The sequence below is a fragment of the Phaenicophaeus curvirostris genome, chromosome 2 (genome assembly GCF_032191515.1).
Source record: "Phaenicophaeus curvirostris isolate KB17595 chromosome 2, BPBGC_Pcur_1.0, whole genome shotgun sequence".
NCBI classification, from domain to species: Eukaryota; Metazoa; Chordata; class Aves; order Cuculiformes; family Cuculidae; genus Phaenicophaeus; species Phaenicophaeus curvirostris.
The window spans coordinates 68,994,895-69,019,839 of NC_091393.1; the positions used below are offsets into that span (position 1 = coordinate 68,994,895).

Consider the following 24,945-nt stretch of genomic DNA (forward strand, 5'->3'; position numbering starts at 1 on the left):
TCTATGCATATGTATGTTTGTGTGTGTGAGGATATAGATATGTATAATATAATTATATCTGAGTGGTGACTCCTTTTTAAATGGCAAAATTATCGATAATGTTATGGGTTGTTTGGGTTTTCTTTTTTGAGCGAAGGACTGAGTTAATTCCACCCTGTCCAAATATTGGTTCTAATTGCTTTTCTCCTTGGCATGTTCATCTGCAAATAACTTAATACAATATAAATAAAGAATTCTTTAAAAAAGTGGATATGGCATCTAGCGCTGGATTGGAAGGCCACGTTAAAATCCATTCCAGAACTTTAAAGAAAGGGAAAAAAATGAAGTGTTGATATTTATTTGTGAATGCAACTGATTTACTGGTACAGTGTCTCATTAGGTGCTACAACAAAAGCAGTGATTTATTTTGCTCTGTTAATACGTATATGTCAAATTCACAGCTGCTATAAATGTGTGCAAGCTCATTCAATAAGAATGCCTACTAAATCTTCAAAGAAAGTCCTGTATGGGCTATATTATAGGTGGGGCTGCTATTGCTACCTATTAAAGCGGTCTGGCTTTCATTATAAGTCCCTGTTGTTATAACTATGCCAAAATTTAGCTCTTCAGGCTACAAGGTTTGTTGGATTGCCCCCTTCGCCCCTGCAATACAATACACATTCAATGTCTCTGTCATTTTACCGATGTTAAGAAAGAAAATGAAAGTCTGGTTTTGTTCATGACCACATAGTTTCATAGACTTGAAATATGGAAAAAAATTATCAAATACATGTCTTGTTAGTTGTGTAAATGGTTTCTTAGATTTTGCCACTCTACAGGCTATATCTTGGTTCCTATTTTCTCAGGAGAGACTTGAGGTAGAATTCTGAGGATTTATTCCTAGCCTTGTACTGCCAGGCTTGGGGCAAGAGTAAATGGGTAAAGGAAGATTAAGATGAACAACTGGAGAGCGAGTGAAGGATTGAGGAGTTCTGACAGGTGGAAATACAGAGCATAATAGGTCTGATCCTGTATCACCTATTATTCTGTCTAAAGTAATCAATCTCAGAAACTTGTAGTGAGAGTGGGATATTCTTGACCTGAGTGTTCTGTCAGAAAATAGTAGATCTCATCACACCTACAGCGTCTGACACAAGCGAAGGGTGATAAGTGGCTTTTGGAGTGCTTTGTTCACCCACACCGTGTAGCTATAATACTAGTTTTGCTTACATGGCTGGACAGTGTTTTTCATATAACCCTTTTCATAGCTAGCATGAACTGTGTTGAATGAGTGCATTTCATAAGGATTATTTGGGAAATGAACCTGTTGCCTGAGTAAAAAACAAAACACCTTTCTCAGTTGTTGCAGCACTTTAAAAATATGTAATTAGTGAAGCCAAAGAAAATGGGTAGCCTTATGATTAAGGCCTCATAATCAACTATGACAGTAAACATAACATTAAAGACTTACATGGGGAATGTTGGCCAGTGAGCACTGTATGGATTCAGTGGAAAAAAATGTTACATACTTAGAAAATCTTGATATCACTGTCTGCATAATAAGTATAGAGCAGGGGCTGTGTTGTCTTGCATAGACAGCTTTCCTAGCTTTTGAACAGTCATCTTAGAAGCCTTACTGATAATCCTCTTAACTGTATTTTTGGAAAATAATATACATGTAACCGCAATGAACTTTTCTTCAAGAGCAGACCATGTGTTCGTAATCTATCATGTAAACGAAATAAAAATGTTAAAGATATTCTCATATGAATAGTCCACCATTAATCTACTGACATTAAGATTTTAATCTTCCCCTTCTACTCCAAAAAATAAATAAAAGGCTACTAAAGTTTCATTTTGATTCAATCGCCTTGGATGCAAACAAGATGTATCAATAAAACTGTTCAGTTAATTATTTCAGCATTTTTGAGTTTAAGTTCAACATAAAGAGGTATAGTAATAGAATACCTTAGAGATAAAATGCCAAGTAAAATATGTATAAATTGGTAAATAAGGTAAATGTCATATTGAGTTAGCAGATAAAATATAATTCATGTTTGTTGATTAACAAGGAATGCCATAAAGGGAAAAATTATTTTCTGAAAAGGAGGATTTATTCCCTCTACGAACAGTGGAGGCACTGTCTTAAGTTGCTTTCTGTATCCATGCTTGTTGCTCTATTACCTGTGTCAATGACACAATCATTTGCTGTGATTGTATGTACCACCAGAGATATATTGGGCTTCTGATGTCCCCACAGAGAGTGATTGTAGAGGATTTTACTGAGGCATTATTTTTATTTCTACAACCAAATAATTAACAATGTCATGAAGTTATTGATGAAATAAATTATTTGGCTTGTAAGAATAATTTCTTTTATTGATCTCTGGTTTTACTACTCATTCTCTTCTTTATATAGTTTATTGCATGCTTTGTTATTATATTATTTGTTTTGTGACTGTGTCTACAAAGTTCTCTGTTGCAAATAAAATTTTACCTGACTGCATCTTTAAATCAAATATCTTTACCTGTCCACATTTCCCAAGTTTATGTTCTCTATTAATACATGCATTTCTCATTCTTGTTTCCTTCCTACTTTATTTTAATCAGATCATATATTTGCAAGTTTAAAAGCAAACATTCAAGCTTATGACAATCTTGCAATCTCATCTTGTGAGTCAAGAGCTCTGATTTCTCTGTTTTGTACATGCATTCTCACTAGCACTGAAAGTTTCTGCTGATATAATGGCCTAATGCTGCTTAAAGATTCTGTATGGGTGTGAAAAGTTATGTTCATTTATTAACCATGGGAGCCGTGTAGTGTGCCTGACAATAGTGGCATTGTGTTTCTTTATGTTCTGGAAGACTTTTGCAGGGGAATATCTTACTGAAAATTTGCTCAAATAAAGAGAAAAATAGGCTTTGGGTTGGATTGAATGAGCTGCAGCTGTTTTAAGAGACTTAAAACTACGTATCTAAAAAGCATAACCCAGATCTTGAATTGCAGTAGAAAGATAGCTGCCACCATGGGCTGTGTACAATTCTTGCTATAACTGACACTGCTGAGTGGGGGTATCTTAGTTACAGCCATCTTTCTAGAGAGGTTGGCGGTCTTGCATTTGAATAGCCAGTAGTTCTACACCTTGCAAATACTTTCTTCTCCAATCTGTCCATGGTGTGTGCTTCTGACACTCAGTGCAAGAACTCAGTGCAGTGGACGTTGTAGTGACGGATGACATCAAGGGAGGAAGAAAGGAAAAAGGTACAGAGACAGCAATACACATTGCATCTCTCTGTCCAGGTTGATTTCACTAAGGAGGCAAGAAGCAACACATTTTAGTACAGTAGGCTTTAAATCTGATCAAGAAAACTTAAATAGCTTCAGAATTAGATATGTGTATGGATTGAATGTTTCACCTCAAAATTAGTTTAATAGTATGGTTGTGAATATTAAGTAAAGAAATCACTGTCTAACTTAAGTGTGAATGTACTTGCCTGTATTTTTATGAGATTCTGACTGACTTAAAAGTTAAACAGATTTTTACTGTCAGCATGAAAATCAAGGTTTTAAGATTAAATTATTTTTTCATTTGTAGATAAGTATGAAAATCTTCTAGGTGATAGAAGTAGTGATTTTGCAGATTTTTCCTTATGGCTCTATTTTGTTACTTGGTTCTGACTTCATTACAAACAGAACAAAAAAGTTGTTACACTCATTTGGAGTAGCTACAGTGAATAAAGTCATACTCTTTACTCTAACTGTATGTCCCCCTTTAAAGGTGGGAACACTAAAGCTTTTACAGCATGGGGTTTTTATTTTTTTTGTTTGTTGGTATCTCCTGCTAGATATTGTATAGCATTCTCACTTTTCTTTTGAAGTTTTTTGATTTGGGGAATTTCTGCATTCTTTACTCTTTCCTAAGTAACCCCATTCTTCCATGTCTGCCTCCCTGATTTGATATGACAACTTTTTATAAAATAATTAAAACCGTTAATATCAAGTATATATTAGTAATATGTTTTGCAAAAGTTTGCAAAATAAATGTATGGGATTGGATGGCTAACTTGAGTACACGGAGACAAGATTTTTTCATAGTGGTTGGGCTGATAACCTGCAAAACTCACCTGCTGAGTGTGTTGCAGACCATGCATGAAAATTCTGACTTTCTTGCAGAGTTTCTAAGGATATTTTAGCTTTGTAGGTTTTATTTATTTTGTTGTCTGAACATTCATTTGTATTACTAACTCACATATTGACATATACAAACATAAGATCTGAAAATATTGAGACTAAACCTTAGGAATCATGGTCCTTTAGCTGATGAAAGGAGGAGTAACTATAATTGGGGTACGTTACAATGTGCTAAACAGTCAAAGCAGAGCTTTAGGTGTGGCAAAATGAAATCCTTGTGGCCTATTTTTGAACTAAAGAATTCAAACTTTGCTATTTATCTCCATTCACTACTTCAGTCCTTGAAATTAGAATATTCTTATTTTTTAATAAAGGGCATTTTACTATTGTCAGTCTCCTGATGAGGAACACAATCTTTTCTGACTTATTACTGTATATGCCAATCTAAGAAATCTATGTATTTTTTCAGCTGAAGTCATGAGTGAAGAATATTAACTTTGGTAGCAATCTCTTTGTAGATTACTTCTACAGTAATGGTTTTATGATATTCATTTCAAACAATCTTATTTTAGTGATAAAACAGCATAAAAGGGCATGAACTGTTTAGCATCCATATTGTTAAAAGCTTTTGTTTATGAAAGCACAGTAGTGTAATAGATAAAGTGAATGAAAAGTAAATATTATTTTTAATCTTGATGCTCAAGTGTAAAGTTACAGCATCCACAAACTGGCAGACAAGGCTGCTTGGCTGCACTGATTTTCATAACATGTCAACAACTTCCATCTATAGAAATATATGAAGAAGAGAATTTTGAATCTCTAGGTATCCTCTTATACATTATAAGAATCCAAACCGGTTAGTTTGCAGACAGGGTTCCAAGTTTGATTAGGGTAGGAGACAGACAGGTGCTCAAAATTACACTCTATGATTGAAGTTCAGTGGTAAAAGCTGAGTTCAGTTAAACCATTATGTTAGACAGCAAGCACTGCGTATGAGTCTGGGGGATGGTGGTGGTGGTGGTTTTCTTTTTATAAGCATTAAGTAGAAATGTTTGATTTCATGTTGTACCAAAATGTCCTCACTAGTTGAAGCAATCCCTGTTCCCTCTCACAATTTCCATTACTAACCAGAAGTCACTTCTCGATTTACCTTTAGGAAAAACAAAGAAAAAAATGCAGACACACAAAACTTCCACTTGTAAAAGCATGACACAATTCTCTTATATCTGTTGGAAGATAAGCATATACATGTCAAAGGTATGATGGGTCTAGTTCTGTGACTGCCAGTTTTACATTCAGAGTATGCTTGAATCTGCCTAGTGGGAAGATGACTGCATTACTGCCCTTGTTACCGCCTTTTAACATTGTGTTTGGAACTCTAGGGTTTCTGCATCCTCTCTGCACAGTTACAAGCTATAGGCCTTTGTACACTGGAGTCTCCTGCATCTGACCTTTTATAATGTGCAGTAGTTTTTCTTTAGCAGTGAAAGCCTTGAGATAGTTTTGCTTAATGCTGCCAGTCAAAATGAGAACCAGAGAGCAAGTCATTGAAAAATTCCATGTATTAACTAAATATTATACTGGGGAAAGAGAATCTTTGTATTTTTGCTTCAGGGTCTCATCAAACATGTGCTTTTCATTACCTTTCACTAAATATCTCTTTTGCTGGTTTTGCTTGTGTTAAACAATCAGGAACAAATTTGGCATGTAGTTTGTTTACTGCTTAACAATGAGGACCACTCAACAATTGGAAAGTTTGTCCTAGACTTCAGGCTGCAGATAATATCTCTAGCTTCCTTTTTTATTTATTTTTTTAAAATTTTGTTTAAAGCAAAGTTCCAAAATCCAGACTAAAAAGGAGCTGTGTATTGTGTCTGAGGCTTTAGATCTTGTAGAGATTGGATTTATCAGCCTTTTGTTGTTCCGCCTTTAAATGGCGTCACTTGTCTGTAGCCTGTAGGCCCAGACTATGCAGCTGATTTATTTTTATTGTTTTATTTTTAAATATGGGAATCGCTTTAGGCACTTATGCTAATATTCATGTTTTCTGAATTAGTGTTGTATTGTTACAGGCATTCTATTGGAGGAAACCATAGCAGTAATGGAATTGACTGAAATGAGAATAAAATACATAATAAAGATTAGTACAAATGTTGGAATAAAATGTACATTTTAAATAAAGCCAGAGAAAACTGGTAGCTGATACATAGAAATGCTTTATCTGTTACTGCTTTGCAGCCATTCACCTGACTCTTACAATCTTTGGTACTAAATCTGGTCCTATAGCAGTCACGTTTATTATGCCTCCTAAGTAATCATGTTCTAGCCTGCATCATAACCACATAGTTAATTTATTTGAGTTGGGCTTTTTTTTTTTCTCTAGTGATGATTCCTTGCTGTATTTGTAGGCCTGATCTCAGTAACGCTTTGAGCTTTAGATTGCTGATGGGTGGTAGAAACGACAATTCACAATTTGAAATGAATATAGTAGTACGCGGGTGCTGACACCATTAAAAGTAGGCCTGAAAACATACTCCAGCTCATGCCTTGCGCTTTGGGTCTCCAAGAGAGAACAGTGTAGTTCTGCTTCCTTTGGAAAGGTCAGGTTGTTGACCCTTTCTTGGTCCTAGGTTCATTCACAACTGACTGCAGTTGTGACATTGTTCTGGGAAAGATCATTTAACAGAGCTATTTTATACATATTTTTCTTCTTCTCTTTTGTTTTACTTATGGTCAGCACAGTAGCCCACATCAGTTCCATTTATGCTTAATTTTTCTAGAATATGAGTGACAAGAAATGTATGCACTTTGTGTGAAAATTGTTATTTCATTTTAGGACTTCTGGAATGAATTTGCATTAATTTTTAATTAACATTTTTGTCAGATTTTGGGTTGATTTTCTTGTTCAAAATAAAGACAAAAAATTACTTCCTCTACCTTTTGATGACAGTAGTAAGTTTAAGTTACTCTCTTATTGTGAGATGTTTCAGACTTGAGCAAAAATACTAATGGTGGGGGCTGGAACTGGTTTCTTCTGTATTGAATTCAGTCTTGTCAGTGTTGTTGGAGTGGACAGCCGTAAGGACAAGTTTTTGAACTTTTTTAATGTAAAATACTACATTGTTCCTTTCTGTTGCTCTAGTCTTTTCTGCAAGTATGGTTTGTTAGTAACACTAGTTAAAGAGTTTCTGTTTTTTCTGAAAATTACCCACTTTTTTCTAATAGAATGCAAGATGCTTGTTTGGTGAGTTATTAGAGATTTACATTTCAATGTAATTGTAAGAAAGACTTGATCCATACCTCTATAACCAAGATCTATTTTATTTTGTAAATGTTTTGTAGCTGCAAAGAGGTGAATAGATAATGCTTTTTTTCTACAACCAGAAAATCTCATATGATTTGTCCCAGTTTTATCTCAGTTCCAGCCTTAAATGAAATTTTTATTCCATTTTAAAAACTTTTAAAGTAATTATAGCCTGTTAGGAGGATAGTGTGAGCTATCTCAATTATATTTTTTGAATTGTGAATATATGAGTTTTCCCTTTGAATTCAGAAAATATGACTATCGTATCCTATTTCAATTCATTTGACTTCAATTTTAAATTCCTATTATTAATAAATTACATAGATTAGGTAATTGCATAGGAATTTCTTGCTAGTTTCTGACAGATTACATCAATAACTATGCCTTGAATTTAGGTCATCAACCATGTGAACAATTGTTATGAAGCATTTAGATTCTAATGTTAAACTTTATCATTTAATGAGCAGATGCTGTATTTTCTGTTTTCACTTCACTGTAACTAGTTAGGAATCTGTGAGGAAAGTAGGATGAAACACCTTCTAAACCAACGGTTATGAAGGTGTAAGGGGAAAAAAAAAAAATAAAACAAATGGACAGCCAGCCACATCCTTGGAAAACCTATACTGCAAGCACTGTGAGTTTCTCACTAAGCAGTCCTAGTGGCAGAGTTCTGGGTCAGCCTTACTACTTCTCTTAGTTTGCTCCTTAAACATCAACATAGAAACCTATGCCTGAAAGCTTGAGTGAATCAAAGTTGGCCACAGGGCAAACATCTTGTGGGTACTTTCACAATTTTTTTAAGATGTGAAGTTGACCATGGCATTCTTTATTCTGGCTAAATTAAATGTACTTTTTCTAATCTCGTTTCTACTAACTAATTTATAAATAATTTTACCAATGGTGCTCTAAGTGATACAGCACCTTTGTGCTAAGAGTGGAACAGTAAAACTTGAAAAAATCTGTATGCTTCATGACTGGAATGTAAAAAGAACTTGAGCTTGCCTTCCTAATTACATGCCTTTTCTTCTTTCCTTCAAGTGATACACAAAGGTTTTCTTCAGTGTGCTTTGTACAGTGTAAAACTCAGCAACCTGAATACATTAAATATTAACCTCTTTCATCTTTGTAATGGCTATAGCCCTACATTGAAAAAGGTTTCATCTAGAATCATGTAGTTTTATAAATAATGGTCCTTTCCTGGCATTACTTGCTTCTCATTTCAATGATATAAAATGTACAGTAATTTGAATTCAAACAGCTGAGAGCCCTGTGGAAGGTAGTCTGTGAATTACTCATTGCTTTATTGTTCATGAAGTAAATATGTATGAAAATGTATTTTAGTGGCTAATGTTAACCCCCTAAAGCAAGATGTTTTGATGGCTTGATTTTTTTGTTTATTTTAAAAACAAAAAAGCTTTGAGACCTTTTATATATCCTAAAAGTGATCAAAGAGAATCCCAGTATGTACATGGTTATTTTGCTCTTTAAATAAAATTCATATTGGTGCCTACTACGTCAAACATTCAAATAAAATATAAATTCTCACAGTTTTAGCTTACTTGAAAGATGGAACTCATTGTGTGGTTTTGGAAACCAAAGCAATTCCAAGATAGACACAGTTGGCTTTTTTTTTTTTATATGACAGCATGTTTCATACACTTAGTAACATCAGTGAAGCTGAAAGTGTGCATCCTAGTAAAGGAGGAAGTCTAAGAGAACTTTATAGTGATTCTTTTAGGACAAAGATTCAACTAGGTGATACAGTTAGTTACAGTTGTGATGGATTTATGCAGCAGAAGCAAACTCAAATAATAAAATTACCCATTTTTAGATGTATATGTAGACTACCAGATACTATTTCTTGAATCTGTCATTAGTAATATCATATCTCTTGTACATTTTCATGCAAATTAATACTAATAGTTGGATTTCTTTTGGCAGGTTGTCAAGTTGTTAAGTAACAAAAGATCTCAAGCTGTTGGAATATTAATGTCTAGCCTTCATTTAGACATGAAGGACATTCAGCATGGTAAGTGAAATAAGTGTTGTTGTTTCTAGCTTAGATCGCATCATTAATAATATGGAAATGCTAATTATTTCTATGTTTTGACATGTAAAATAAATTTATGAGGGCTTTTTACACTCTGTTTTTCTGAAAATTGCTTGTCCTGAGATTTGTCTCCTCTTCCTAGCAGTGTATTCCCTTGTAGTGTATAGAAAATAGAATTCTTTATTTGCAGAAATGACATGTGCACTTTTTAGTATCAATTGCCTAAAACATAGACACTTCAAATTTTTCTTTCTGAGGAAAAAAGTGTGAAATGTTCTGTATTTTAATTCAGATAGCCCCAGGACATATCCAGAAAAACATGGATCATAACATTTAATTGATTTGGAATATAAAATCATCCCTATATTTGGTTTAGCACAAACTATGTAGTCTTTAATCTTCAACAGCATTTTTTAATGAAGGGACATCTTTTAGGTTAGCATGATGCCTTTCACATTTATGCCAAGAGACAGTAGTGCAAAAGGTGAAAAGTGGAATTGCATTTATGTACAGAGTATCCCTTATGTTTCCCAAAGGCTTTGGATAGATTTGGCAGGTTGAATTATCTTGTGAAGTGACGGCCTATCTGTTAAATAAGTATGATTTCAAGTATAACACAATATTCATAAATCTCAGGAACATCTTGTGAACTTTCTAGGCTTCATATTTAGAGCCATGCATTCAGTTTACTACGATTTGCGGATTTTGTGAAATTATGCACAAATAGAACAAATTTCAGAGCACTCTGTCAGCTAGTGAGTAACTCTTAATCACAGTTTTAAGTTTTTATTGAACTGTTTTGATGGTTACTAGACTTCCTCAAGCTGAAGCACTTAAGATGGTAGTCATAGAGCTAGGCGCCAGTACTGGCGCCAAGAAGTACTTGGTATTTCCAAAGCTGGCAGATGTAGTTCAGTTAAGTCACAGAGTGAAATCTGAAAACAATGATATGGTCCTTTCCTTCAGTCAAATATTCAACTTGGTTTCAGTCAATAATGAGAACCTTATGAACAAAGGAGTCCGCCTAACATCTGTGTCTGTGGTAAAGCCAACACAAGTTCATTGAAAATTTGCTTGCTTAACATGCAACACTAACAATAACATGGCATGATTGTCAGTAGTTGAAGGGGTCAAACAATATTATGCTTAACGTTTATCCTATTACAATATTAAGCACACATGATCATCTGAGCAGTGTGCAGATTTTATGTATTCCTCTTTCAATAGCTGTTTTCTAAACCCAAAAGCTTTGCAAACAGAAATGTAGTAGTGCTTTTATTGTCTTGATGTTCAGAAGTGATTGAAACATGAGAAATTTTTCTGATGGGGGAATTTCTGGAAATGGTTGGAAGAACTGGGTTTTAAAAATGTTTTGATTTTTTTTTTAAGAACATAAAATAGACATGGAGGAAAAGTGGCTAAGAGCAGGAATGAAATTTGCATGGTGGGGGCATGGAAAACAGAGATGAGATCTCACCAAGAAGTATTTCTGGCATCAGTCACTCTATGCAGAGTTCTCTGAGGGATCTAACCATAGAGCCTGTGGAGAAATTGTAGAATCACAAACCCAAATATTTAACTTCACATTATGCATGCAATATTTTTACTTGCTCATTAAAAAGTAGTGGTTTTACATACTTTTGAGCTTTATACCTTACTGCTGCAATTTTATTATATTAACGAGAAGGTGCTACCAAAAATTAAAATAATGTTAAAGAGTGCCTCTGTAAGCAAAATAGGCAGTTGACATATTTGCATCAAGTTTTAAGATGTGTGACAATAACTGCAGCAAAAAGTGTGATCAGTGTTCTTTGTCCCTTGGCCCAGGATTTTAGTGATGATTGTGAGGTTTTGCTGTGTTCAGTGTACAGTGACACATATTTACCCATATCTCACTCAGTACAACACAACCAAACTTTTCATACGTTTGAAAGTCAGTCAAATGAACCTTTCCCCCCCACTCTGACAGTATGCGGCACTAAGCAACTTTTTTAATAGGCTTTCTTGTAAATATTTGCTGTGTTACATGTAAAGCATATCTGTGAGATAGTGTCCATGCAATTTGCAGAAGAACTATAATTTTTTTAAGTGTTTGTGGGTTTTTTGGGGTTGTTTATTTTTTTTTACCAGCCATATAAAGCAAGCAGCAAGAGAAAGAAACTTTCAGAGCAGTGTGGTATTCAATTTGTTTCTTGGTTTGCATGCGATTGTTTCATTTTTCTAACCGTTTGCACAAATTTCCAAGTATTACAGGAACAGAAGAGAAAAAAATTGATGGGTATTAATTCACCTAATAACTTTAGGATTTCAAGTTTCAGTTAGTATTATGTTTGACTGAGCAGCTTAAAATAACCTGAAACCTGGCAAAATGTTGTATTTAATGGCTTGAAAATTCTTTTCATTGCTTGGGGTTTTTGGTGTATTATTGCTTTTTAAGATACAAAATGATGGTGAAATATTGTCAGCAAGAAACAATCTTTAAAGAAAAGTTGTTTTGGAAAACTGAATATTTGAATTGTTGTTGATAGGCTGTTAATTAGTCTTGAGTGCTTAGCTACTTTTTCAAGCATGTGCGATCAGATGACATTTAATATTAGATCTCAGAATATTGTAATATATGCTAAATAGCTTTCTTTGATGATGATGATATTCTTGTTAAGTGTCTGCTTGTAGAATTGCCTTTTTCTACTCCAGACTTAGAAATAGGTTTAGTAAAACAAACTCCCAAGCCCTGGTTGCTTTTAAAATAATTTCATTGTGTGGAAGGAGGAGCTGTAATAAACAGAGTACAGTTACGCAGAACTCTAGTACGTCTTTCTAGTAGTGATTTAAAGTAATGTAGGTTGATTTTTGTTGTTGTTATAGGGTTTTTTTTTTAGTAGATTATAATTGCTGACAGAACTCCCAGCTATTTTATGCAGTCTAGGCTTGAACTGTAAGAAATGCTGGGCTCTTTATTCGCAGTGTTATTTCACTATGTTATTAGTACAGAAATAATTCCACATCTCTTGGTTTCTTTGGTTTCACACAAGTTTTATTGATGTCTGTTTTTTACAATCATCTATCAACTATGCAAACACTTTATCCAGGCATTTTTCTTGTGTTTTAGTTTTCACTACACTGCAAATATCTTCTGTTCAATATTATGTTCCCGCTGGAAATATAGCTGTATTTGGCTGTGTGTTACAACCAGAGCTGGAGAAATGCTAAACAAGCACTTCTTACATATTCTTCCTTTATAGCTAAGATTTTCTTCCTAGGGAAAAGACTTTGATTTTAACAGTGGTCTTTTGGGCTTACTCTTAACATTTCAGAGATGCAACTTGTGCTTAGATTGGAGATCAAACATGATTCCAGTTAACTGCAAATAGTAATCTATGATGAACACCCTATATGTGAATATATAATTGCATGTTAACCCCATGCCTGCATTTAAGGGACTGTCTCTCTTAAATATCACTTTATTAGAAAGTTGTCTGTCATTACATGAAATGCAACAACTATATGAAATTGGAACTGTGTTGCAGAGTATATGGTTGTCAGCGCCTTCCCCTATGCCCCTGCTTTTAAAGATAAAATGTATCCTTTTCTATGTTTAAGCTTTTTATGGCTGTTAACAGCTGCAGTAAGAATAGCAAAAAACCTCTTTGCTGGGTGTGGAAAAATAAAAGGAAAAAAATGAACTGAAGATGTTAGCCAGAAGAAATGCAAATTTTATATTTTATGCAGATAAATATTACATGTGCTAGACAGATATATATATATCTAGTATTTATTTCCTAAATGGCAATCAATCTTTTGTTCACCAAATTCATCTTAGTCTGAATATGCCTTGTAAATGTTGAAAGTAGAAGCCTGTTAAAAACAGTGGATGTAATTCTCTATCTTTTGAAGTTGTCTGTAATCTTTTCCAATTCTGCAAATTTCTCCTAGCAGGGTTTATAATTTCAGGCACTGTTACCTCTGGCATGACTATAATACTTCAACAGTATTTCTGTAAGGTTTTGCATAGCAACTTGTGGTTGCCCTGGGTCTGCTGGAAGTAGTTTGGAGATGTCTGCCTCTGAATCTTGGACCGCCATTCTCATATCCTCATTTAAAAAATTTATTCTTCTATCCCCTCCCCTACCTTCTGACACTGGTAACAGAATGTGGTGGAGCAATCTGTCCTGCTTTCATAATTTGAAGAAAAAATAATACATGGAAGACTAAGATTCTTTTTATTACAGACCTCAACTCATTGCTGGTCAACAATGCCAGGAAAGAAGGTAATATAAAATAATGTAATAGGAAAAATAATTATGGAGGGGGCAGGCAGGCTCACCTAACAGCTGGTAAAGCCTGAACTTTTTTTCTGGATTTAGGAGTGTTTTACTGAAAGTTGTATTTGTAGCAGAACTTGCTCTGCTCACAAAAGTACAACTTCGAGCAACAGACATCTTCTGCCTTGAATTCAAGACAGATGTGCAGGAAGTCAGTGTACGTTAAATATTAGTGGGCAAAATAAATGTTTATTCTTTAGTATTTGGCTATTAGTGACAAGTCAACATGATAAAATCTTGAGTGTGTTTTCTTACTTTCCTCACACTAGCACTTAGAAATGATGAGATAGGCTAGAATTTGTCAAAGATTAACTGACTAATTTCACTGTTGAAGGAGAATAAAAATGTTTCTTAGGCTGCATTATTTAAGTGTTCTGTGCAGAAATTTTTCATGTATTGAAGTATCGTGTAGTCTCAGTGGTCACAGGTCCATTAAATGGAAAGCAATCAGGAAAGATTGATATCTGGAAAATAAAACTAATTTTAAATTTCTCTTACGGAAGGCCCAGTGGTCATCTGAGTATTATTTACCGTAATAACAGTTTATGTGTATAAGCATAATCATTTGAAACTCATAATACTGAAATATTTGTCAAGATTGAGTATCTTCCCAAAAGACATTTTACTGTTCAAACAAGTTATGAGGACAAAACAATAAATGATTGGATAATTTTTATACTGAATAGTAAACCAGCTGCCCAAAATGGTTTAGTGTTTGATAAGAATGATCGAACTCGATGACCCGGTGGGTCTCTTCCAGCCTGGTGAATCTATAATTCTATGAAAATTATTATTTCTTTCCATTTAAACTATGAAAAAATCTTGGATGTAAGAAGATATATATAGAAAGTGGATTTGGGATTTTTTATTTTGGTTTTGGTTTTGTGTATTTTTTTTTCCTGTCAGGTGGCAAGTCTGTATTTCTTTAATAGAGGAATGAACCATAAAGTGATTGCAGTAAGTGCAGGTTAATTAAAAAATTTGAAAGTTTGCCTGTTATTTCTGGCTTATTAATTGAGTATTTAAAGGATTTAAAAATTTTTTTCTTAATCAAATACTGTTAATTCAGACACCTAAAACTAAAAGATTATGGCTGAAATTTCCTCTCTGATATACTTTCCAACACATGTTTAGGTTCTTCTCAGACCCCACTAAGGAAAGATTGGTTGCCTCAACATTTTTCTGTTCTGTGAACTAGCACTTTCTTCAGTCTTCAACACCATAATCCTCAGTCCTATTCTTGTGTTTCTTCTTAGCTTTATGCTACCATATTCATTACATTATGACTGCTATTAGATATCAAGCTTACATATTTTATTTGCTTATACTTCATTTACAAGCTCCTATTGTGAAATTATTGGTAAGGAAAACAATGGAATACACAAAATTACTTTTATAAAAGATAGACTAGAGTTAAATTAGAGTGCCACACGTAAGTATTGCTGCAAATGTTTTTGTTGCTTTCATGTTAGTGTGCCCACAGTACTGAACAGCCAAAAGCAACTCAGGAGCCCTTGTTTGGCCACTTCTGCCAGAAGCAGCTAGTAAGGAAGGACAACAAAGCTCCTTGGAGACAGGTGGTGTTTCTAATGGATGTGGCACAAACCCCTGAGCTATGAGCGAAGGCCCTGAAAGCCAGTCCTGAGTACTGAAAGCTTGCCTCAAGTCGTCTTTCTACCCTCTGAGTTTTTTTGAAGATTAGTTCACAGTGACCACAAGCACTAACAGCAAATGTTGAGGAAAAAAAATAGAACCTTGGTTATCATTTTCTTTAAGTATGCATGCAACACATCAAGATAATGAAGGTCAGAAATATTCGTATCATCAAGAAAGGAACTGAACGTTTTGTGACATGTCTTTTTGGAATTTACAACTAAAAATAAATTCATAGAATTAAACCAGTTTTCTATAATGCAAACTGCATTTTAAAGAAGTTAGGGTTTTTTAATGACAAAAAATCATATTGAGTTTTTTCACAATGTTTGAATCAGCAGAGACTAATTACTGCCACATTGGGTAGTTTGGATAATTAAAGATTTTTGTTGTTGTTAGGAACATATGAATGTAATTTAATAGAGAAGTTTTGTAAGAAACTGTAACTGCATTGTTTGTCTGTTGTTTCAGTTGAAATAGTTTATTTTTTTTTCTTGGAAGTCTGATTAACATTGAAACTTTAAGAGAAAAGTTTCAGGAAAGTTCTGTCCTCCCAAAAGAAAAAAAACAGTACTGTGTTTCCTCATTTGTGTACCATGTAGTTACTCATAAGAGAGGTGATTAAAAATTTTAATCACAAAAGCAACAAAATATATGTTACTAGCATTAGTAGAATGCAAAACTGGGGGGAGAAAACTGGCACCTGGTCGCCTTTCACTATAAATCCCTTTTTTTATTTTTATTTTTTAAAATTTAGTGTAACTTTTTTTACTGATTTTTGCTTATCATTTATCTTCCAAGGAAGCATTTAAAACTATATGCTGTATTTCATCAAATGGAGATCTGTCTAGCTTAGTACCTGATCTTCTGTGTGGGTGAGCACAGAAAAGAACCCCAAAACCGAAAACAAACAAACAAAAAAACCCAAAAAAAAGAGTGGCACTACCGCTGGTTACATAGTTTTTATAGATCTCTACTTTGTCTTTTTGTAGTAGTCATCTTTTCTAAACCAAGAAGTCTTTTTTTTGGAATGACTGTCATACACATTGCCTATTCTTTGGAATTTTCTTGTCACCAGTCTACGATGCATAGTTCTCTCTCTTTCTCTCTGCAGATGAGGTGACTAGTTCTATATGCTATTTTCAAGACTTATGTGCAACATATGCCTATGCCATGGTATTGCATCATCTTCTATTTCAGTCTCCGTTTTTTTCTGAATTGTTACTAACATTCTGTTTGTCCTTTAACTGTTGCTAATTATTGAGCTCATGTTTTCAAACTATGAAAAAATTCAGAAAGTCTTTTTTGGGGCCGTAGTTCCTAATTTTCGATCCATCACACCGTTTTTAACGTTTAGATTCTTTTTTCTCCATCTACTTTATGTGTATTGACATGGAATATTTGGCAGATCCCGTTGTACAGGTTTGTGGTCAGCTTTGAAGTGGCTGGTTTTTATTATATGCCAACGTTACCACCTCACCTTCATTAAATAGCACAGGGACCTGCAAAGATCCTAGAAAGTCTCCACTACGATAACTCCATACCTTGAAAGCTGTTCATTCATTTTTGTAATTAATTTCCTCTTTTTTTTTTGAGCAGTTGTCATTTTTAATCAGAGTAGACCTTTCTTCTTATCCCACAACAGCATGATTTTTTTCTGAAGCCTTAAGGAAGGATTGTAAGGAGACTTTTGCAAATATGCTATCAGTCTGATGAATTTTACCTGTGTCTTTGTTAACTCTATTAAACTCCCTGTTCTGAAGCTTGTTCAGTTTGAGATGGTGCCCAAAACCTATCAGTCAAGAAGTACAGATCTTGTCTGAGACCCTCCTTGACTCTTTTTGTGGTTGTGAATCCGAATACAAATATTTTGTTAAACCTTTTTTGATTCTCTTTCTTTTGTGCTCTTTTTATAGCCAGATTATCTGCATGCCCAACTGTTTCCTGTTCACCTTCATGTGTCTGATATATTTGAAAGTGGTTTTATTCCTAGCTTTATGCATTTGACAAGTTGGATTTAGACGTTTTTGTTCTAGTTCAATTTACATTGAACTTACATGACTTTTTTATTTTCTATTTTCTTTGGCTGTTTTCCACTATTTGAAGAGTATCTTTTATTTACAGGTGTCCTCCATTCTCTTATGTTTAATTATATATATGTGTGATTTTGAGTGGTAGGAGTACTGGGGGTGTGAGAAGATTAGGTGAGAAAAGGGTGGGTTTGAATTTTTCAGTTGACGATTTATTTTTTTCTCTGAATCAGTAATATAGTGTCTGTAAGCCTCCCTATGACCTCTCTTTTTACCCTTTTAACTAGATTCTCATTTTAATGTAACTTCTCCGTCTAAAGTCTAATTTTATGATATTATTTTTTTAAAAGTCCTCTTCCCTTATCCTATAAAGAAATTGGATTTAAGACCGTTACAGTGTCTCCAACTTTTTTGTATGCTACTCGGAAGTAAATCAAATGCTGCTTCTCCTCTTTTGGTATTTCTGCCTAGTTGCTTTGACTAATAATTGCGGTATCCTAAAATTTAGGCTCTGCCCGAGGTTTCCAAAATATACTTAGCAGATTAAACCTTGTGCTCTTCTATTTTCTGCGTTGCATGTTATCTTATGGCTTTTACCACTTAGAAGTCGTTATTAACGTGCTTGTTGAGTGATCTGTAATAGGGTGCGAACTATGCTCTTTCTATTTAGTCACAAACTCTGATTATCGTCTTGCTGTAACATTTGGAACAGACATTAAATCCATCAACGAATGCAAATTTGCCCATTGCAAGCTTTAGATGCTGGCAAAGCTTATCGAAACGCGTAGTGTTATACGCAGCCTGGGATTTTATCTGTTTAGCTCTGCTTTTCGGGGCGTTTTTCTGACTCCTCTCCCTCGCTTCACACCCGGGCTCTGCCAGCCGACGGTGGTGGTAGCCGCTCCCACCAGCAGGGGGCGACAGCGCCCCGCAGTGCCCCTGCCCGGGAGGCAGTGGCTCTTTTTCTTTTTCTTTTTCTTTTTCTTTTTCTTTTTCTTTTTCTTTTTCTTTTTCTTTTTCTTTTTCTTTTTCTTTTTCTTTTTCTTTTTCTTTTTCTTTTTCTTTTTCTTTTTCTTTTTCTTTTTCTTTTTCTTTTTCTTTTTCTTTTTCTTTTTCTTTTTCTTTTTCTTTTTCTTTTTCCCCTTCCCCTTTTTCCCCTTCCCCTTTTTCCCCTTCCCCTTTTTCCCCTTCCCCTTTTTCCCCTTCCCCTTTTTCCCCTTCCCCTTTTTCCCCTTCCCCTTTTTCCCCTTCCCCTTTTTCCCCTTCCCCTTTTTCCCCTTCCCCTTTTTCCCCTTCCCCTTTTTCCCCTTCCCCTTTTTCCCCTTCCCCTTTTTCCCCTTCCCCTTTTTCCCCTTCCCCTTTTTCCCCTTCCCCTTTTTCCCCTTCCCCTTTTTCCCCTTCCCCTTTTTCCCCTTCCCCTTTTTGGTTCCAAGTGGAAGGAAGAGAAAGGATGATGCAAAGATGATTTGCTTCCTTTACCTGTCCATCATCCATGGTAGGTAAGGTGAGAATCAGTGCAGAGGAAAGCATAGATTTCTGCTGAAAAGGTGTGAAATGTTTAGTCTGAGAGTGTGCCATTTCTCATGCTGAGCTGTTGTGTTGGTATTCCTGTACATTTTATTAAGTACCTGTGTTTCTCCTTTTATCTCTTCTTTTTCTTGTTCTGAAAGATCGAGGTTGGACAGCCTGATCTAGTGGGATGTGTCCCTGCCCACAGCAGGGGTGTTGGAACTAGATGATCTTTAAGGTCCCTTCCAACCCAAACTACTCTATCATTCTAAGTTTATTTCCATTGTTTTGCTGTTCCACAGGAAACCTCCCTAAGGAGTATGTGTTAGGTTCTATTTCTGTGTCACGCGCTTTCTGTTTTCAGTGAAGCTGTGATGATTTTAGCTACATGGACACAAAATATAGCTCAATGGCATTGAACTGAAGCAATCTAGGCTCATGATACTGAAATAAATACTCCTAGGTGATTCCAAATAAAATTTGCCTTTTTGTTACTTAGAATGTATAATTTTGATTTTCCACGTATCCAGGCATTTGATTTTGTTGCAATCCCAGCCCTTGTTTCCTTGAGTTACTATTACAAGCTTTTGAGAAACACTTTGAAGCGTGAAAAAAGATGGAACTTAAACCTTAAACACGCATCCTTCTGCCCTCAGTTATCATAGTATTGTGATTTGAGTTAGTAAAACAGGCATCTGTCATCTACGTAGCCAAAAATATTTTTGCATTATTTTCATAATCCCACCACACTTAGAACATGGGCTAAATATCACAAGATCATTACATCATTTTCTTAGCATCTGTAGCTGTTTAATACTGTAACTTTAGAATATTTGGTGAAAGGCTTAACATGCATTAGTACGATGAAATCCCTGGTGTTTATCCAGACATCAGACTGGGCAGGCATGTAGAATATCGGGCTGCATCCAAACTGCTCTGTGCTGTGCCGAAAATAAAATTTTATTTTGATTTGGAGAATAAATTGAGAAAATATAATTTTACTTCAATGAGATACTACCATCTGACAGAGTGAAAAGGAAATTTGCTTTTGAAAGGAAATGTCTTAAATGTTTTGTTTGTAATTATTGAGCAAGGAAATTTGTATTTTGATGTGACTGCAACAGTTGACTGAACAGCAGTTATAGATAAACATGGACTTGTTTTGCCTGATTTGTGAAACCCTGGAAGTTTCCATGTAGTATTTTCTAGTTAGGTTTACTACTAAGGATACTGGTATCATCATAGACAACTTGCTTGCTTGAACCATAAGAAAGGAGAGTTTTTCTGAATGATCATGCATGTCTTCATGGCTAAAAACGTGCAGCATTTTCTATTGTAAATCAGCAAAAGGTAGTAACAATCTGTGTAGTCTGTGTAAAATTATTTAGGCTTTTTGATGTTGGAGAAGTCTAGTAGAGAACGTCAGAAGGACTAGCATAAGGCAAACATGCAACTCGATGTTTATAGTGCTCTTCCTAAAAATCTAGATTTGAGTCTGGCTGCTAAGTAAGGCAAGTCATGTAATATTGCCTGCTAATTTCTGTGTCAAGCTATTAGTCTGTATAAATACAAACATTTTAGCAGGATAAATGATCTTGAGTTCCAGTTGAAATTCTGACCCTTCAACCTTTTGCTTTCTTTGAAGTCACTGATAGTTTTGCCGTTGACTTTGAGTCTAGGATTTCATACAAATAATTTAAGTAATGGAGAAGTCAATATATTCCATTAAACACTGATAAATAGTTAATTATCCCTCACTTTTAGCACTTAAAATATTCTTTCTATAGTGTATTTGTCAGATTAGCTCATAGACATCTGTCATTCTTTCCTGCCTTTGGTCTGTGGATTTACAGCGCTATCTATTTTAGTGTACTTTCTTTACTGTATCTTCTCATGAAAGTATGCATAAGAACTGTAATCAGATTGCTTCTTAACTGACTTCTATATAAGCTGAACAGATCAAGCAATTCAACAGAAAGACAAGTTCTTGAAGTTATTCTACTATTTCCATTGTTGGTTTTTTTTGATAGCGCTCCAGTCCAAAGATTGTTTTGACTTCTAATCACTCCTTGAGAAGCAAGAAGCCTTTCCTTAGTCATTGATCACAATCACTAAGAGTGTAATCAAGACAGCTCTTTGTGTGAGTCTGAGCCTACTCAGGAAAGAGCAGCTCTCCCATTAGCATTGGCACGTGGACTTCACTAAGAATTAATAACTATTTTTACCAACACCAATAAGAAAGGTATTAAAGATATATTTAGTTGCAACAAGCTGAGGGCAGATTCTTGTGGAAGCCTAAGATACTCTTTCTCGTAGTGTTTTGTGAGACAAATTTTCAGATCTATGAGTTAGGCAGTTGTTAACTCATTTAGTTTTAACACTGAAGTAATTTAGTGTAAGTGTTCTAAATTGCCAGTGGGATGTATGTGAACCTAACTGTAGTTAAATTGAGAGCGCAAAAGCTAAGATCCTAAGTTAGCTGCTAATGTAGAGAATAGAATTCTTTTGAAAAAATGTACTTTTCATATCTACCTTGCTAGCTTTATCAAATAAGTATTCAGAGTGATATATAAATGTATAAAGCTGGTATTTGCTTGCTATTATTATGAGTAATGAATTGTGGTCACTTCATCTCAAATGAATATAATGGCAAAAAAAAAATCAAGAGGTTCAATTGTAGATTAGAAGAATAATTAAAGAGTGGAATGTGTATAAGGAACATGGAAAAATTGGGGGGCTGTTCAGATCTGCATGGGGTAAGGCAAATATTTCAGAGATCCCATACAAAAAAAAAAATGTAGTGTCCTTTTGGTGATGATGGTGCTAGAATAAGCAATAAATGATTCTTCCATCAGTTGCAATAATTTTAACATAAATTTATTCTTGACTTTGCACTGTTTTAAATCCAGGTTTCATCTTTGTCAGATTCTAGAGAAATCTCTTCCTTCTCCTCCTGCGTTTTGTTTGTCTTTATAATTATAGAACAAGCTCCCTAAAGCATGAAAGAAAAAGCTTGTCATTTTGCTTATGGACTAGACTTCTCAGAGTTAGCCATGGCTTTGTTTACATTGAGCTACTCTAATGAAAATAGATAAAGTGGAATTAAACTAAAAGCCAGCAAATTTGAATTCTGAAAAAAAAATTCACAGGTAATTAAAAGACTCAATTACTTGAAGCCTGAAGGCTTGTTTGTATTCCAAACAAGTCTTGCTAACATCTCCCAGCTGCACTCAGTAAAAGGTGCTACCTTGTTCTGCAAAGTCTGGCATGGCATACATTTTTTGACTGTAATGGTTGCACCATCACTGATACCACAATTATCCTTTGTAACTTCCAACATAATGTTATTGAAATAGAGATTGAAAAGCATTACAGACTATATGAATCTTAAAGAAAAGTCAAACACTAACATACAGGAAATTGAAATTTTATTTTACTTGACTCATGAATAGAGAGCTATAAATCCTATCTGTCCACAGACAGATTGATACACAATGTCAGTTCTACTGTACATGTGCCTTGCAGCTGATGTGTTTGTGCAGTTTCCTTTTACAACTTGCGCTGTAAATACATACTGTTGTGTAAACATTCCAAAAATATGTTTCTTAGATATCCTGTTCTAGTAGTCTTCCCACCAAGACTGATATAGTTGGCAGATATGGCTTGTTTCCTTTTGAGAACCATTAAATGAAGTGTCTGTGGTCTAAATGAAATGTCTATGTTACCTTAATCAGAAAGTGAAAAAGCTTAGCGCGAGCTGATTTTGAAGTTAAAGCCAAAAATATTGGGGATTTTTAATAACAATAGTTTTATTTTCTGTAACAGAATTTCTTACATGTAAAATATATCCAAGTGCCAATGATTAATTTTAATATAAGCTCTTATTCTTTAATCACCTTTAAAAACATATTTAAGGGCCAGGAAGTTTGCCTAGAGGACAACAAACTCCTACTATAAGCATGAAGCACTGTGGGTCTTTTTAAAACTTATTTAAATGTGACTCATCATTTGTGTTTCTGTACTGTGCTGAGTCTTAAGTAAGATTTTGGGTGTTAATATGGTATTTGTTTCCAGTATGAAAATGTTGAATCCTGCCAGTCAATCTTGCACTTCAAATTCACTCCCCAAAGAGCAGCCCTTGATAGGTTCATTGATTCTGTTTGCTCCTCTATGTACTATAGCTTAAAATAAGCATAATCTGGTTAAATGCCAGTCTTTTCTCAACCTTCCTATATCCCACACCCGTGTTTTTTTCACTTGCCACATTCAAACAAATCTTATCTAAACAATTAAGATAAGCATTGAAGTACTCTCTATAGTCAAATCAGCAAACCTCTCAAAACCAGAACTGAAATACAATCTCTCTAAATTAAACAGTCTACAATGGCAATCATGTTTGTATTTAAACATTTTATTCTGAAAGGATTACAGCATTGGTCTCCATTTTTTTTCCTGCCTAGACAAGAAGGCGACATTCTGAGTCAAACAAAATATAGTTGTTCTCTAAGAACTGAACTTGCACAGTTTTTATAAACAAATTGTATAGGTATATGAAGTTAGGCTTCACATAATCACTAGCTGCTGTCCTTAATATAGTAGGCAGTTGTTTGAAATGTATGTAACTGTTTATATTAACTATATATATACACCTATATATAAAAAAATCTAGTTATATAGTTTGTTGTATGTGTGTTTATATATATATTTATATGCATGCAAAAAAGCTCTATGAATACCATTTTATCAGTATATATTAGAGACAAAACATTAGGGAATAAGAATACTAAGGAGAAATGTCTGAAAAAGTGAATTGTGTTTACAAGAGAAGAATAGGTAGAAAAAATGATAATAAAGATTTGCTCTTTTTGATGAAGTCTTCTGTTACCTCACATTTTGCAAATGCATATTCTTAATCAATTCTTTATTGCTTCCCAGAAATGTGAGTGTATGTTCTTGTAGGTATTTAAAAACAATCTGAAGGAACAGCTAAGCTTATTCCATGGCTTCTGCTTACTAATTTTGTATACTGTTCTGGTTTGTTATGCAAGCTTTAGATCAAGGTGAATTACTGCCATAGTCAAACTGTGTGCAAACAGTTTTAAGTGCTGTTTCTTGCCTCTGATCCATGTTGTATGTACTTGTGTTGAAGACCCAATCTCCATTGTTCTTTGTGCACTTAGTTTTCATCGTGAGAAGGTTAGAGTATTTGCTAACAGATAAACGTATCACAATGTTACTGAGGGCAAGCAGGTAGATAATAATATGAAATTGTTTTCACTTATTCTAATTCTACTCAGTGCAGCTATCCCCTACCAACCAATTATCAACAGGGTTTTTTTTTTCTTCAACTTGTGCAAGTCAGATGTGCCTTTTATTTAATTTATTTTCTGAGGGTTTTAAAAATTCATATGCTCATGATCCTTGTGTGTTTTGCTGCAGCTCCCATTAGCACGGGGATATTTGATTTTATTACTGCATTTTCCATATTTATGTAAAAAGAATATTTATTCATAGAACTATATTTTGGATTTAATTTTCTGCATTAGGAGATTAACATTTTATTATTGGAGATGAAGAAGAATCCCAAGAGGATAGTGGTAGCTGTTAAGTTGCTGAAAGTATCACAGACAAAAACATGACCTTGTACAGTAGGCCTCTCTTAGATGAATAATGCCAATAAGCTCACTTGAAAAAAAAAAGAAAAAGAGCAAAGAATAGTGGATTTTGAAATTCTAGGGTTACTATGCAACCAATAAAAGACTGCGAATATTGCAGTTTAGTTGATTTTTAAATATAAGTGTAAATATCAAGTTGGATTTAAATTTGGTTTACTTTGCAAGTGGCTTGATATTGCATCATACCATAATCTTCATAGCAGCAAAGGAAGCCACCGCACTTTGATATTCTGAGGCTCTCTTGATTCTTTCGTTGATGAGAATATCGAGGCAGATGTTTTCTCTTCTACT

General features: G+C 34.5%; 1 protein-coding gene across 1 annotated transcript in view; it reads left to right on the forward strand.

Moving 5' to 3' along the window:
• Window positions 1–24,945, forward strand: part of FMN2 (formin 2) — a 157,656-nt gene that overhangs the window by 58,074 nt on the left and 74,637 nt on the right. The window contains exon 8 of the mRNA XM_069850877.1: window positions 9,357–9,444. Coding sequence (XP_069706978.1) covers window positions 9,357–9,444 — 88 coding nt within the window. The remainder of the gene's footprint in view (window positions 1–9,356; window positions 9,445–24,945) is intronic.